The following is a 13,552-nucleotide window of genomic DNA, read 5'->3' on the forward strand; positions in this document are numbered from 1 at the left end:
CTTCCTCCTTTCATCAATCAAATGAAGTATTTCTTCTGTTACCCATAGTTTCTTCACAGTTACCTACTTTGTACCTATGTTTTTCTTTCCAACTTCTGTGATGGCCCTTTTTAGAGATGTCCATTCCTTTCCAACTGTACTGCCTACTGACCTGTTCCTTATTGCTGTAACTCTAGCCTTAGAAACCTTCAAGCGTGTCTCGTCATCTCTTAGTACTTCCGTATCCCAATTCTTTGCATATTGATTCTTTCTGACTTCAGCCTACTCATTGTACTTCTGGGTAAGCTTTACAATTCAGTATCTGATTTCGGAATTTCTGTCTGACCATGTAATGTAACTGAAATCTTTCTGTATCACCTATCCTTCTGCAAATATACCTCCTCCTCTCGTGATTCTTGAACAAAGTATTAACTATTGCTAGCTGAAACTTGTTACAGAACTCAATTAGTCCTTTTCCTCTCTCATTCCTTGTCCCGAGTCCATATTCTCCTCTAACATTTTCTTCTACTCCTTCCACTACAACTGCATTTCAGTCTCCCATGACTATTAGATTTTCGTCTCCCTTTACGTACTGTATTCCCCTCTCAATATGATCTTATTATTGCTCTACCTCTCATCCTTAAGGATAGCAAAAGGCGCGAGATTTATTCCGCCGCAGGCCTTGTTCAGGAAGTAAAGGGCGGGCCGTGCTCACCGTCGACGCTTTCATTGTCGGAGTGCAGCGTGCGGACGGTGTCTGTGCGAGAGACGCCGCCGGCGGTGGAGGCGGCAGTCGCCGGTGGCGGCGCCGGCGTCGTCGGGGGCGGCGCCAGCGTCGCGACGGGGGCGGCGGGGTGCTGCTCCACCACGGTGGTCACCGCGTCCTGGGGGCCGCGGAGGCGCACCGCCGTTTCCACCTTGGCCACCGGCGGCGCTTCCGGGGGCGGCGCCGGGGGCGGGGGATCCGCCTGCAAAGGAAAAAGGTGCGGTGAGCTCACTGACAATTACTGTAACCCAAAACCTTATTTACACTTTAACACTGAAAACAAATTGTTTTTGTTGTCTTCAGTCGGATGACTGGTTTGATGCAGCTCTCTCTACCCTGTGAAACACTCTTCATCTCCGAATGACTAGTGCAACCTACATCCGTTTGAACTTGCTCACTGTATTCTTCTCTCGATCTTCCTGCATAATTTTTAATTGTCGCCCCCAATTACTTCCGAACATTACCGAACTGACTTCTGCTCGATGCCTCAGTATGTGTATTATCAATCGATCCCATATTTTGGTCAAGTAGAACATAGTACTCCATGCCGCCGGCCGGAGTGGCCGAGCGGTTCTAGACGCTTCAGTCTGGAACCGCGCGACCGCTGCGGTCGCAGGTTCGAATCCTGCCTCGGGCATGGATGTGTGTGATGTCCTTAGTTTAGTTAGGTTTAAGTAGTTCTAAGTTCTAGGGGACTGATGACCTCAGAAGTCCCATAGTGCTCAGAACCATTTGATCTGAATTACTCCTTGCCGTATCTCTACAATAGTCAACCGATAAGCGCATCTGATATTCAGCATTCTTCTGTAGCATCATATTTCAAGAGCTTCTATTCTCATCCTGCGAGCACTGCTAATTGACACGTTACACTTCCATATAAAACTTTATCTGACGTCCAACAAGGGATGATCATTGACCTTCGGGCCGGCAGAAATATTTCCTAAAATGCTATGTTTGTAAATTGTTTGTGTGCAGCCGTAGTTAAAGCATACTGTCCATGGCAAAACGGCGCTATCCGAAACCGGTGCCAAGGGCAACTGTGGTGCGCCATGAGTCACACATGGCAAGGGTGAATGACAGCTGCGGTGGTGTACGGACGAACAGACGTGCAACTGTTGAGTGAGTGACAGTGCAGATGAACCGAGGGGTAACAACATTGTCTATCTGACGACTGTTCCGCGAACGTTGCCCTGTATGGACCCCTGCAGTAGGCGTCTGGATCATGCTTCCATGCTGACTGGTGTTTACCGGCGACGACGGCTGCAATTTGCTCGCAACTGGACGTCCGCTGAGTGACAACACGTGGCCTCTTCAGATGACTCCCGTTTTATGCCCCATCGCACTGACGGCCGTAGGTGTATACAGTGTGAGCTCTTCATTCTTCGCCGGCCGAAGTGGCCGTGCGGTTAAAGGCGCTGCAGTCTGGAACCGCAAGACCGCTACGGCCGCAGGTTCGAATCCTGCCTCGGGCATGGATGTTTGTGATGTCCTTAGGTTAGTTAGGTTTAACTAGTTCTAAGTTCTAGGGGACTAATGACCTCGACAGTTGAGTCCCATAGTGCTCAGAGCCATTTGAACCATTTTTTTCTTCATTCTTCAAGACACATTGGATCAACACACGTACTCACCTACCCTTCGGTGTCCACGCCAACTACAACATGGAGTTTGCTTTTCACCGTCACAATGGCATCTACCAGCAGGACAATGCAATGTTTCACACAGCTCATAGCGTGTGTGTGTGGTTCGAAGAGCAACAGGTCGAGTTTACCGTACTCCCCTGGCCACGAAACTCCCCAGATTTAAACATAACTGAGAATCTTTGGCACCACCTCTATCGGGCTGTTCGCACCTTGGATCCTCTGTCGACAAACCTAGCGCAGCTGGAGTCGACACGGCTGTTGGTACCATCCAGAGCCTCAGTGACACTCTCCCAGCGCGTCTTGCAGGGGTTCGCTCTGCGAAAGGTGATTAGTCAGACTGTTGAGAGTTGGTCACATTAATGTGACTGCACAGTGAATCTATGTGTCTTAAAAACACGGGCGCGTTAGTAAACTCGCAAAGTGTAAGTGTGATTGTGGTATAAACCCTATTTATACGACAAGTATCGCGTCGTGTTTCTACCCGAAAATGACGTGTGCGCCGGATGTGTTGTAATGTGTTGCCAACATGTCGAGTTTTTATTATGATGTTCAAAGAATAGTGTGTCACTGAATTAGAACGAAGTTAGTGTACAGTGGACAGTGTACAGCGACTTTCTGTACCCGTAAAAATTATGCATTGTACGACAGGAACTGGTTGTCAAAATTTTCTAAGTGCAAATAAGATGGGAAGGAATCAATTTCATACATATTTTTTGTGAAAGCCAATATCGCCTTTTCCAGTTACTAGTATCGACAGAATAATGATGTCACCTTCAGACTGGCATTACACTTTGCGTATGTGTTCATATGTGTGTATCGTCGACATTTTGAGAACGAAGTGTAATTCTCAAAATGCCGACGACTCTTGTTTCTGAACATATTAAAAAATGGTTCAAATGGCTCTGAGCACTATGGGACTTAACATCTTAGGTCATCATTCCCTTAGAACTAATTAACGAACCTAAGGGCCGAGCGAGGTAGCGCAGTGGTTACACACTGGACTCGCATTCTGGAGGACGACGGTTCAATCCCGCGTCCAGCCATCCTGTTTTAGGTTTTCCGTGATTTCCCTAAATCACTCCAGGCAAATGCCGGGATGGTTCCTCTGAAAGGGCACGGCCGACTTCCTTCCCCATCCTTCCCTAATCCGAAGAGACCGATGACCACGCTGTCTGGTCTCGTTCCCCAAACCAACCAAGCAACCAACCAACTAACCTAAGGACATCATACACACCCATGCCCGAGGCAGGATTCGAACCTGCGACCGTAGCGGTCGCTCGGCTCCAGACTGTAGCGCCTAGAACCGCACGGCCACTCCGGCCGGTCTGTGAACATATAAGCAAAGTGTAATGCCAGTCCGAAGATAACAGCACGATCTGTCGAAACTAATAATTGGAATAAAGGTCTTGAAATCAAGTGACCTTGGCTTTCACAATGTATACGTACACAGATCGTCACAACAACATGTCTAAGTTACACTTAATTTCAGCCACGGAGCGTCTTCAATAACACAGGCCAACGGTGGAAAAACTTTGTTGCTGAAAATACCTTATTTTATGTTTTTAGTGTGAGAAATCCAAATATGATACTTAAAAAACTGTATCCCCCACCATTTCTTCAGATTTTACAGTTAAATTTATTAAATTAACTGATCTTTAAAGAATTTAACAGCTTTTATATAGTTAAAATAATTTAAAAAGGGGGTGTAATGAATGCAGATGACGTTGGTAACACTGCTGAAAAACAATTGCTGGCAAAAAAAGGTCTACTCTATTTTTGTGTTAACAGATGGTGTTTTGTTTACTGTTAACCTAACTTCACTTTTCCGTTTCCTGTACATGTGCTTAGTTCAATGTCTAATCGTGGTTGTAAAAAAATCTGCTGACAGTTTTTGTTATATTTGTGGTGAATTTGTGATTACAAAACACCAGAGAAAAATTACAGACTTTGTGAAAAAGGTTTATCTATCATACTTTGAACCTAAACTTGGTGATCAAGATAAATCTTGGGCGCAGCATAAAGTATGTTATGTGTGTGTTGAAGATCTGCGAAGATGGCCCAAAAAGGAGAAAAGCTGTTCCTATGATAGGGAAGGGGCCAAGAAATCATTCCGATGATTGCTACTTTTTCAGTGTTGATATTACTGGTCATAATTCGAAAAACAAGAAGGTAATAAGCTACCCTAACCTTCTGTCAGCCATCCGACCAGTAGGGCATGGTGTAGATTTGCCGGATCCTGAACCACCAGATGATTTAAATTCTATTCCAACAGAAGTATTTTCTGATGTACAATCTGATTTAGATGAATCAGCTGATGATGAATTCCATCGTAATACAGAAAGTCTAGAGCCCAGATTGTTAACTCAGACCGAGCTTAACGATTTGGTTAGGGATCTGGGCTTAACGAAAGGAAAAGCTGAATTGTTTGGCTCTAGATTGAAAGAAAAGAACTTAGTGACAGTTGGAACCAGCATATACAGTACATGTATAGAAAGAGAGAGCAAAAATTTTCCAATTTTTTTCAACAAGAAGGTGATTTAGTGTACTGCTCAGACATTCCCGGTCTGGTGAATGAGTTTGGTATTGAATACAAAGAAAAGGTAAAAACGAAAAAAAATGGTTAAAATGGCTCTGAGCACTATGGGACTTAAGTTCTAAGGTTATCAGTCCCCTCGAACTTAGAACTACTTAAACCTAACTAACGTAAGGACATCACACACATCCATGCTCGAGGCAGGATTCGAACATGCGACCTTAGCGGTCGCGTGGTTCCAGACTGTAGCGCCTAGAACCGCACGGCCACTACTGCCGGCGAATACAAAAAGGAACATTGTAGGCTGTTTATTGATGCATCCAAAACTAGTGATGGAAAAACGCTACCAAGGCTTCTGGAAACCAACATAATGGGGGACTACCGTTGGTCACTTCACCGAGAAGTTCAGCAAGAGACTCATCGTAGAAAAAGCTACACAAGAAGCTTCAAAGAAAAAAGAGAAAGAAAATACAAACCAATTCCAGCTGAATAGTGAAACCTCTGTTAACACATATTATTGTTTTAAGTAGCTTACTGTAAATACAGGCCATGCTTATGTCGTAACAAAGCGTTTCATTAATTTCCCCATTTACCGTATAGCATAGGATTTTTATACTATCTAATAAAAAGCATATTGCTCAAAAACTATGGGTGATACAGAACAACTAAGGCTAAATTTGGATTCAGCTCATAAAAATCTATAAAGGTCAGCTATCAAAGTAAAAAAAGTTTATAAAAAATTTTTTTCGTTGGCGTGTGTAATTTGCCACTACTCTTTCTAGAGTCAGTTTTCAGGATATTATTTCAGACACTTCAAGACAAGTTGGGCTAAGAGCAAAACTGGTAAATGGAATGTTGACACAAATGATTTCGTGACCTCGTACGACACTCAGAAAACTCTTACGTCAACTGACTCTGGTCTCGGAAGTCTTCGCAAGTAGGTTCGTACAGGAGGTGTAATTTCGAGTTTTAGTTACTGTAATCGTAAATTCAGGCAGATTGTAGCGCAGTCGGTAGGCATTTGTACAGGTTAGTTAATACATTCTTTGCGTGTTTCCCTTGCGTTACCTAGGCACTGACTCGTGTTTCAGTAACTGTTGTTCAACATCGATTAGAATGGACAGGGACTGTGATTGCTGTGTTCGGATGAAGGCTGAGTTGGCATCCCTTCGCTCATAGCTGCAAGCGGCGCTGACTTCGGTCGCGCAGCTTGAGGCTGTTGCCAATGGGCACCATTGTGGGGAGCCGGACTTGGATATCACGGGGATATCAACCTCGTCCCGTCTGTCCCCAGATCGGTCTGCCGCTGTGGTTGCCCCGGTTGCTGCCCGCAGTGGGGCTGAGCCCTCGCCTGTGGTTGATTGGGAGGTCGTTCCAAGGCGTGGCAGGCAGCGAAAGACGTCCCCGGAGGCTGATCAGAAAGCCTCCCCGGTGCGTCTGACAAACAGGTTTCAGGCACTGTCTCTGGCTGAGCCAGATGCAGCTGCCTGCCCTGTTTCAGAGGATGATTCTCAGTCTTCAGGGTCCGGGCAATCACAGAGGGTGGGCTTATTGGTAGTTGGGAGCTCCAATGTTAGGCGCGTAATGGGGCCCCTTAGGGATATGGCGGCTAAGGAGGGGAAGAAATCCAGTGTGCATTCCGGGTGGAGTCATTCCTGATGTGGAAAGGGTCCTTCCGGATGCCATGAAGAGCACAGGGTGCAGCCAGCTGCAGGTGGTGGCACATGTCGGCATTAATGACGTGTGTCGCTTTGGATGAAATTCTCTCTGGATTCCAGCGGCTATCTGATTTAGTGAAGGCTGCCGGTCTTGCTTACGAGATGAAGGCAGAGCTCACCATCTGCAGCATCGTTGACTGAACCGACTGCGGACCTTTGGTGCAGAGCCGGGTGGAGGGTCTGAATCAGAGGCTCAGACGGTTTTGCGACCGTGATGGCTGCAGATTCCTTGACTTGCGCCATAGGGTGGTGGGGTTTCGGGTTCCGCTGAATAGGTCAGGAGTTCACTACACTCAGCTGGCAGCTACACAGGTAGCGGAGGCTGTGTGGCGTGGACTGGGAGGTTTTTTAGGTTAGAAGGCCTCGGGAAAGTACGGGGTGGGCTGAAATCTCAAAGGGTGCATGGCAAATACAGGACGTGCTTGGGTCAAGGAACAGTCCCTGAGATTCAAGCGCTAATAGAAAGCACAGAAGCTGAAATCGTTATAGGTACAGAAAGCTGGCTAAAGCCTGAAATAAGTTCTGTAGAAATTTTTACGGTGTTCAGGAAAGATATAGGCAGAATTGGTGGTGGAGTGTTTGTGTCTGTCAGTAGTGGTTTATCTTGTAGTGAAGTCGAAGTAGATACTCTGTGCGAATTGGTATGGGTGGAGGTTAACTAAGTTAATAATTGGCTCCTTTTACCGACCCCCAGACTCCGATGATATAGTTGCGGAACAGTTCAGAGAAAATTTGAGTCTCGTAACAAATAAATACCCCACTCATACGGTTATAGTTGGTGGGGACATCAACCTTCCCTCGATATGTTGGCAAAAATACTTGTTGAAAACCGGTAGTAGGCAGAAAACATCTTCCGAGATTGTCCTAAATGCTTTCTCCGAAAATTATTTCGAGCAGTTAGTCCACGAACCCACGCGAATTGTAAATGGTTGCGAAAACACACTTGACCTCTTAGCCACAAACAATCCAGAGCTGATAGAGAGCATCATGATGATACAGGGATTAGTGTTCACAAGGTCGTTATAGCTAGGCTCAATACCGTTTCTTCCAAATCCACCAGAAACAAACGCAAAATAATTTTATTTAAAAAAGCGGATAAAGTGTCACTAGAAGCCTTCCTAAGAGACAATCTCCATTCCTTCCGAACTATGCAAATGTAGACGAGATGTGGCTCAAATTCAAAGACATAGTAGCAACAGCAATTGAGAGATTCGTGCCTCATAAATTGGTAAGAGATGGAACTGATCCCCCGTGGTACACAAAACAGGTTCGAACTCTGTTACAGAGGCAACGGAAAAAGCATGCGAAGTTCAGAAGAAAGCGAAATCCCGAAGATTGGCTAAAATTTACAGACGCGCGAAATTTGGCACGGACTTCAACGCGAGATGCCTTTAATAGGTTCCACAACGAAACATTGTCTCGAAATTTTGTAGAAAATCCGAAGAAATTCTGGTCGTATGTAAAGTACACAAGCGGCAAGACGCAGTCAATACCTTCGCTGCGCAGTGCCGATGGTACTGTTACCGACGACTGTGCCGCTAAAGCGGAGTTATTGAACGCAGTTTTCCGAAATTCCTTCACCAGGGAAGATGAATGGAATATTCCAGAATTTGAAACACGAACAGCTGCTAGCATGAGTTTCTTAGAAGTAGAAACCTTAGGGGTTGCGAAGCAACTCAAATCGCTTGATACGGGCAAGTCTTCAGGTCCAGATTGTATACCGATTAGGTTCCTTTCAGATTACGCTGATACAATAGCTCCCTACTTAGCACTCATATACAACCGCTCGCTCACCGATAGATCTGTACCTACAGATTGGAAAATTGCGCAGGTCGCACCAGTGTTTAAGAAGGGTAGTAGGAGTAATCCATCCAACTACAGACCTATATCATTGACGTCGGTTTGCAGTAGGGTTTTGGAGCATACACTGTATTCAAACATTATGAATCACCTCGAAGGGAACGATCTATTGATACGTAATCGGCATGGTTTCAGAAAACATCGTTCTTGTGCAACGCAGCTAGCTCTTTATTCGCACGAAGTAATGGCCGCTATCGACAGGGGATCTCAAGATGCTTCCGTATTTCTAGATTTCCGGAAAGCTTTTGACACCGTTCCTCACAAGCGACTTCTAATGAAGCTGCGGGCCTATGGGGTATCGTCTCAGTTGTGCGACTGGATTCGTGATTTCCTGTCAGGAAGGTCGCAGTTCGTAGTAATAGACGGCAAATCATCGAGTAAAACTGAAGTGATATCAGGTGTTCCCCAGGGAAGCGTCCTGGGACCTCTGCTGTTCCTGATCTATATAAATGACCTGGGTGACAATCTGAGCAGTTCTCTTAGGTTGTTCGCAGATGATGCTGTAATTTACCGTCTAGTAAGGTCATCCGAAGACCAGTATCAGTTGCAAAGCGATTTAGAAAAGATTGCTGTATGGTGTGGCAGGTGGCAGTTGACGCTAAATAACGAAAAGTGTGAGGTGATCCACATGAGTTCCAAAAGAAATCCGTTGGAATTCGATTACTCGATAAATAGTACAATTCTCAAGGCTGTCAATTCAACTAAGTACCTGGGTGTTAAAATTACGAACAACTTCAGTTGGAAAGACCACATAAATAATATTGTGGGGAAGGCGAACCAAAGATTGCGTTTCATTGGCAGGACACTTAGAAGATGCAACGAGTCCACTAAAGAGACAGCTTACACTACACTCGTTCGTCCTCTGTTAGAATATTGCTGCGCGGTGTGGGATCCTTACCAGGTGGGATTGACGGAGGACGTCGAAAGGGTGCAAAAAAGGGCAGCTCGTTTTGTATTATCACGTAGTAGGGGAGAGACTGTGGCAGATATGATACGTGAATTGGGATGGAAGTCATTACAGCAAAGACGTTTTCCGTCGCGGCGAGATCTATTTACGAAATTTCAGTCACCAACTTTCTCTTCCGAATGCGAAAATATTTTGTTGAGGCCAACCTACATAGGTAGGAATGAGCATCAAAATAAAATAAGAGAAATCAGAGCTCGAACAGAAAGGTTTAGGTGTTCGTTTTTCCCGTGCGCTGTTCGGGAGTGGAATGTTAGAGAGATAGTATGATTGTGGTTCGACGAACCCTCTGCCAAGCACTTAAATGTGAATTGCAGAGTAGTCATGTAGATGTAGATGTAGGTTGGTAAGGGTAGCGTATCCAACCAAAGCTCTGTAATGGGATGGACCTCAAACAGCATGGTCTACTCCTTGGAGGATAGAGAATGAAACAGGCGTCTGAAAGGTAATAATTATAATTCATTTATTGGAACTAGCAATATCGTAAAATTGGGTAACTTTGTGATGGAGGCATTACGCAGTGGTCTCAATACGCTGTAACACTTTATGTTTTTAAGTACTGGAACTCGAGTCAGCATGCAACACGTGACTCTGCTGCAGCGTATTCGTGCAGAGTGCTGTCATTAGCGACGGAGACAAAAGGTGCGTGTATTACGCTTGAGCTGTTCACAACGCCATTGTGCTGGCAGTTTGAAAAACGAGATTGTACATTTCTTGGAAACATTTCGCTACTGCCGATAACTTAGAAGAGCTGACTGAAGGCGGGTTGATGTAAGTAAAGTACGTGCGCGGAAAATACTGTGTAAGACTTAAATTTTACAGAAATAGTCTTCAGCCATTGGAAAGTGGAAAAAGGCTGTTTTCCGTAGATAATAGGGGTAACTTCATGGCAGCACATATACAGGCAAAAACAAGACTGGCAGTAGAAACTGTAGAAAGCAAGCCCAAAGCCCCGTTAACGATGTTAGGGAATGATGTACTAAAAAAAGACAAAGTTTTATTTCGTTTTATAAGTTTTTTGAGTTTAGTTAACAGTTGTTGAGAATATTGTGCTAAATTTGTCATCACTTTGAAGAAAGGTCCTTTATCATTTAGCTACAATATAGCAGGTCAGCCACTGGAAGCAGTTAATTCCATAAATTATCTGGGAGTAGGCATTAGGAGTGATTTAAAACGGAATTACCATATAAAATAAATCGTCGGTAAAGCAGATGCCAGATTGAAATTCATTGGAAGAATCCTAAGGAAATACAATCCGAAAACAAAGGAAGTAGGTTACAGTACACTTGTTCGCACGCTGCTTGAATACTGCTCACCGGTGTGGGATCCGTACCAGATAGGGTTGATAGAAGAGAGAGAGAAGATCCAACGGAGAGCAGCGCGCTGCATTACAAGATCATTTAGTTATCGCGAAAGCGTTACGGAGATGATATATAAACTGCAGTGGAAGACTCTGCAAGAGATACACTCAGTAACTCGGTATGGGCATTTGTTGAAGTTTCGAGAACTTACCTTCACCGAGGAGTCAAGCAGTATATTGCTCCCTCCTACGTATATCTCACGAAGAGACCACGAGGATAAAATGAGAGAGATTAGAGCCCACCCAGAGACATACCGACAATATTTCTTTTCACGAACAATACGAGACTGGAATAGAAGGGAGAACCGATAGAGGTACTCAAAATACCCTCCGCCACACACCGTCAGGTGGCTTGCGGAGTATGGATGTAGATGTAGATGTTTCTTCTGATATCACTGCTTTATAACTAAGCGTCTAACAATTTTGATTAAATACCCTATATGTTCTTTTCTGATACGGTTCCACAGAATAAATAGAAAGTTTTTTTTTTTTTTTTTTTTTTTTTAAAGAAAGCCTTGCTTGATGCAGTTTAACTTTTTCATTTTTATTAGCTCTCAATGAGGGTAGACCTACAATTGTTTGTATTTGAAGAAAATTAGGAAAAATGAACCACACCAAATTGATAAACTTAACAAAATTATAATATTCCGTATTTCGAATACCTCACTGCACACAAAAACATTAGTGCTGTCAAAACTGGAGGATCAAGGCTATTAAATTCCATCCACCCTTTTAGACAAAAAAAGTAAATAGACGCACCACGAAGGAATTATGCGAATGGAATGGAAATTGGTAAATGCGAGGTTCATGTGCAGACAAACAAACGATTACGATTTCAGAAAAAAATGGACGAAATATTCAAGACAAAGAGCTTCATAACCGGAAGAAGTGGTTTATCAACCTCTGGCTCTTATGCAAGTACTTATCCGTCTTCGCATTGGTGTTGTTGGATGTCCTCCTAAGGGATATCGTGCCAAATTCTGTCGAATTGGCGTGTTAGGTCGTCAAAAGCCCAGGCTGATTGGAGGAACCTCCCCATAATACTCCAAGCGTTCCCAGTTGCAGAGAGATCCGGCGACCTTGCTGGCCAAGTTATGGTTTCTGGCACGAAGACAAGCAGTAGAAAGCCTCACCATGTGCAGGCTGTCATTATCTTGTTGAAAAGTAAGCCTAGATAGCTTGCTATGAAGAGCAACAAAAGGGGACGTAGAAAATGCCATCAATGGACGGCTGCGACGTAAGGGTGCTGCGGAGGACAACTGAAGGGATCCTTCTATAAAAAGAAACGGCACCCCAGAGCATCACTCCTTGTTTTCGGGCCGTACAGCCGGGGACATTCAGGTTGGTATCCCAGTGCTGTCCAGGGCATCTCCATTCTCTGGTCCTCGGAGTCCATTTCGAAGCAGGACTCGTCTCTGAAGACGATTCTAATCCAGTCAATGAGATTCCAGGCCGAAGACGTGTCTGGAGACGGCCCAGACAGCAGTGGGATACCAACCCGACTGTCGCCCTCCACATAGCCCGACAACCACGAGTGACGGCCATTTCTTTTCACAGTAGGATCCATTCCCTTGTCATCCGCGGCACCCTTACAACGCAGCGGTACGTCGATGATATTCTACTCCCCGTTTTGTTGCCCTTCATGGCAAGCGATCGCGGGCTTAAATTTCAGCAGGGTAATGTCCGCCGACACACGACGAGGGTCTCTACAGCTTGTCTTCGTGATTGCCAAACTCTACATGGCCTGAAAAGTCGTCAGATATCTCCCCAGCTGAGAACGTTTGGAGCATTATGGGCAGAACACCCCCAACCCAGCGAGATCAGGATTTTGACGATCTGATGCGCCGGTTGTACAGAATATGACACGATATCCCTCATGAGGACATTCAATATCATTGTCAAACCGAATAGTAGAGGTGGACCAATGCATGAACCTCTTTATCTTGAATACATCATGCAACTTTTTATGAACTGTAATCATTTATTTGCCTGTATATGTACATCAGATCTACTGATTTCCGTCCCATTCTTATAATTCCTTTGCAGTGTGTCGATTTTTTTGTCCCTAAGTGTATTTGGAAAATAGATGTTGCTTATTTAACGAATAGACAAAATGCTTGTGAACCAGTAACAACCCAACTAACGGTATACAACATTACCGTTATACCGGGTGATCAAAAAGACAGTATAAATTTGAAAACTCAATAAATCACTGAATAATGTAGATAGAGAGGTACAAATTGACACACATGCTTGGAATGATATGGGGTTTTATTAGAACCAAAAAAATACAAAAGTTCAAAAAATGTGCGACGGATAGCGCTTCATCTGATCAGAATAGCAATAATTAGCATAACAAAGTAAGACAAAGCAAAGATGATATTCTTTACAGGAATTGCACAAAATGTCCACTATCATTCCTCAGCAATAGCTGTAGTCGAGGAATAATGTTGTGAGCAGCACTGTAAAGCATGTCCGGAGTTATGGTGAGGCATTGGCGTCGGATATCGGTCGATCACGATACACTTGCGACTTCAGGTAACTCCAAAGCCAATAATCGCACAGAGTGAGGTGTGGGGACCTGGGAGGCCAAGCATGACGAAAGTGGCGGCTGAGCACATGATCATCACCAAACGGCGCGTGCAAGAGATCTTTCACGCGTCTAGCAATATGGAGTGGTTCTAATAAAAACCCATGTCATTCCAAGCATGTGTACCAATTTTTACCTCTAT

The 13,552-nt window shown here is 44.5% G+C and overlaps 1 protein-coding gene across 1 annotated transcript in view; it reads right to left on the bottom strand.

Annotated features, from left to right (window-relative positions):
- The window catches only part of LOC126214897 (5-hydroxytryptamine receptor 2A), a 177,122-nt gene that overhangs the window by 5,748 nt on the left and 157,822 nt on the right, over positions 1 to 13,552 (bottom strand). Inside the window, exon 11 of the mRNA XM_049941540.1 lies at positions 808 to 947. Coding sequence (XP_049797497.1) covers positions 808 to 947 — 140 coding nt within the window. The remainder of the gene's footprint in view (positions 1 to 807; positions 948 to 13,552) is intronic.

The sequence above is a fragment of the Schistocerca nitens genome, chromosome 12 (assembly GCF_023898315.1).
Source record: "Schistocerca nitens isolate TAMUIC-IGC-003100 chromosome 12, iqSchNite1.1, whole genome shotgun sequence".
NCBI classification, from domain to species: Eukaryota; Metazoa; Arthropoda; class Insecta; order Orthoptera; family Acrididae; genus Schistocerca; species Schistocerca nitens.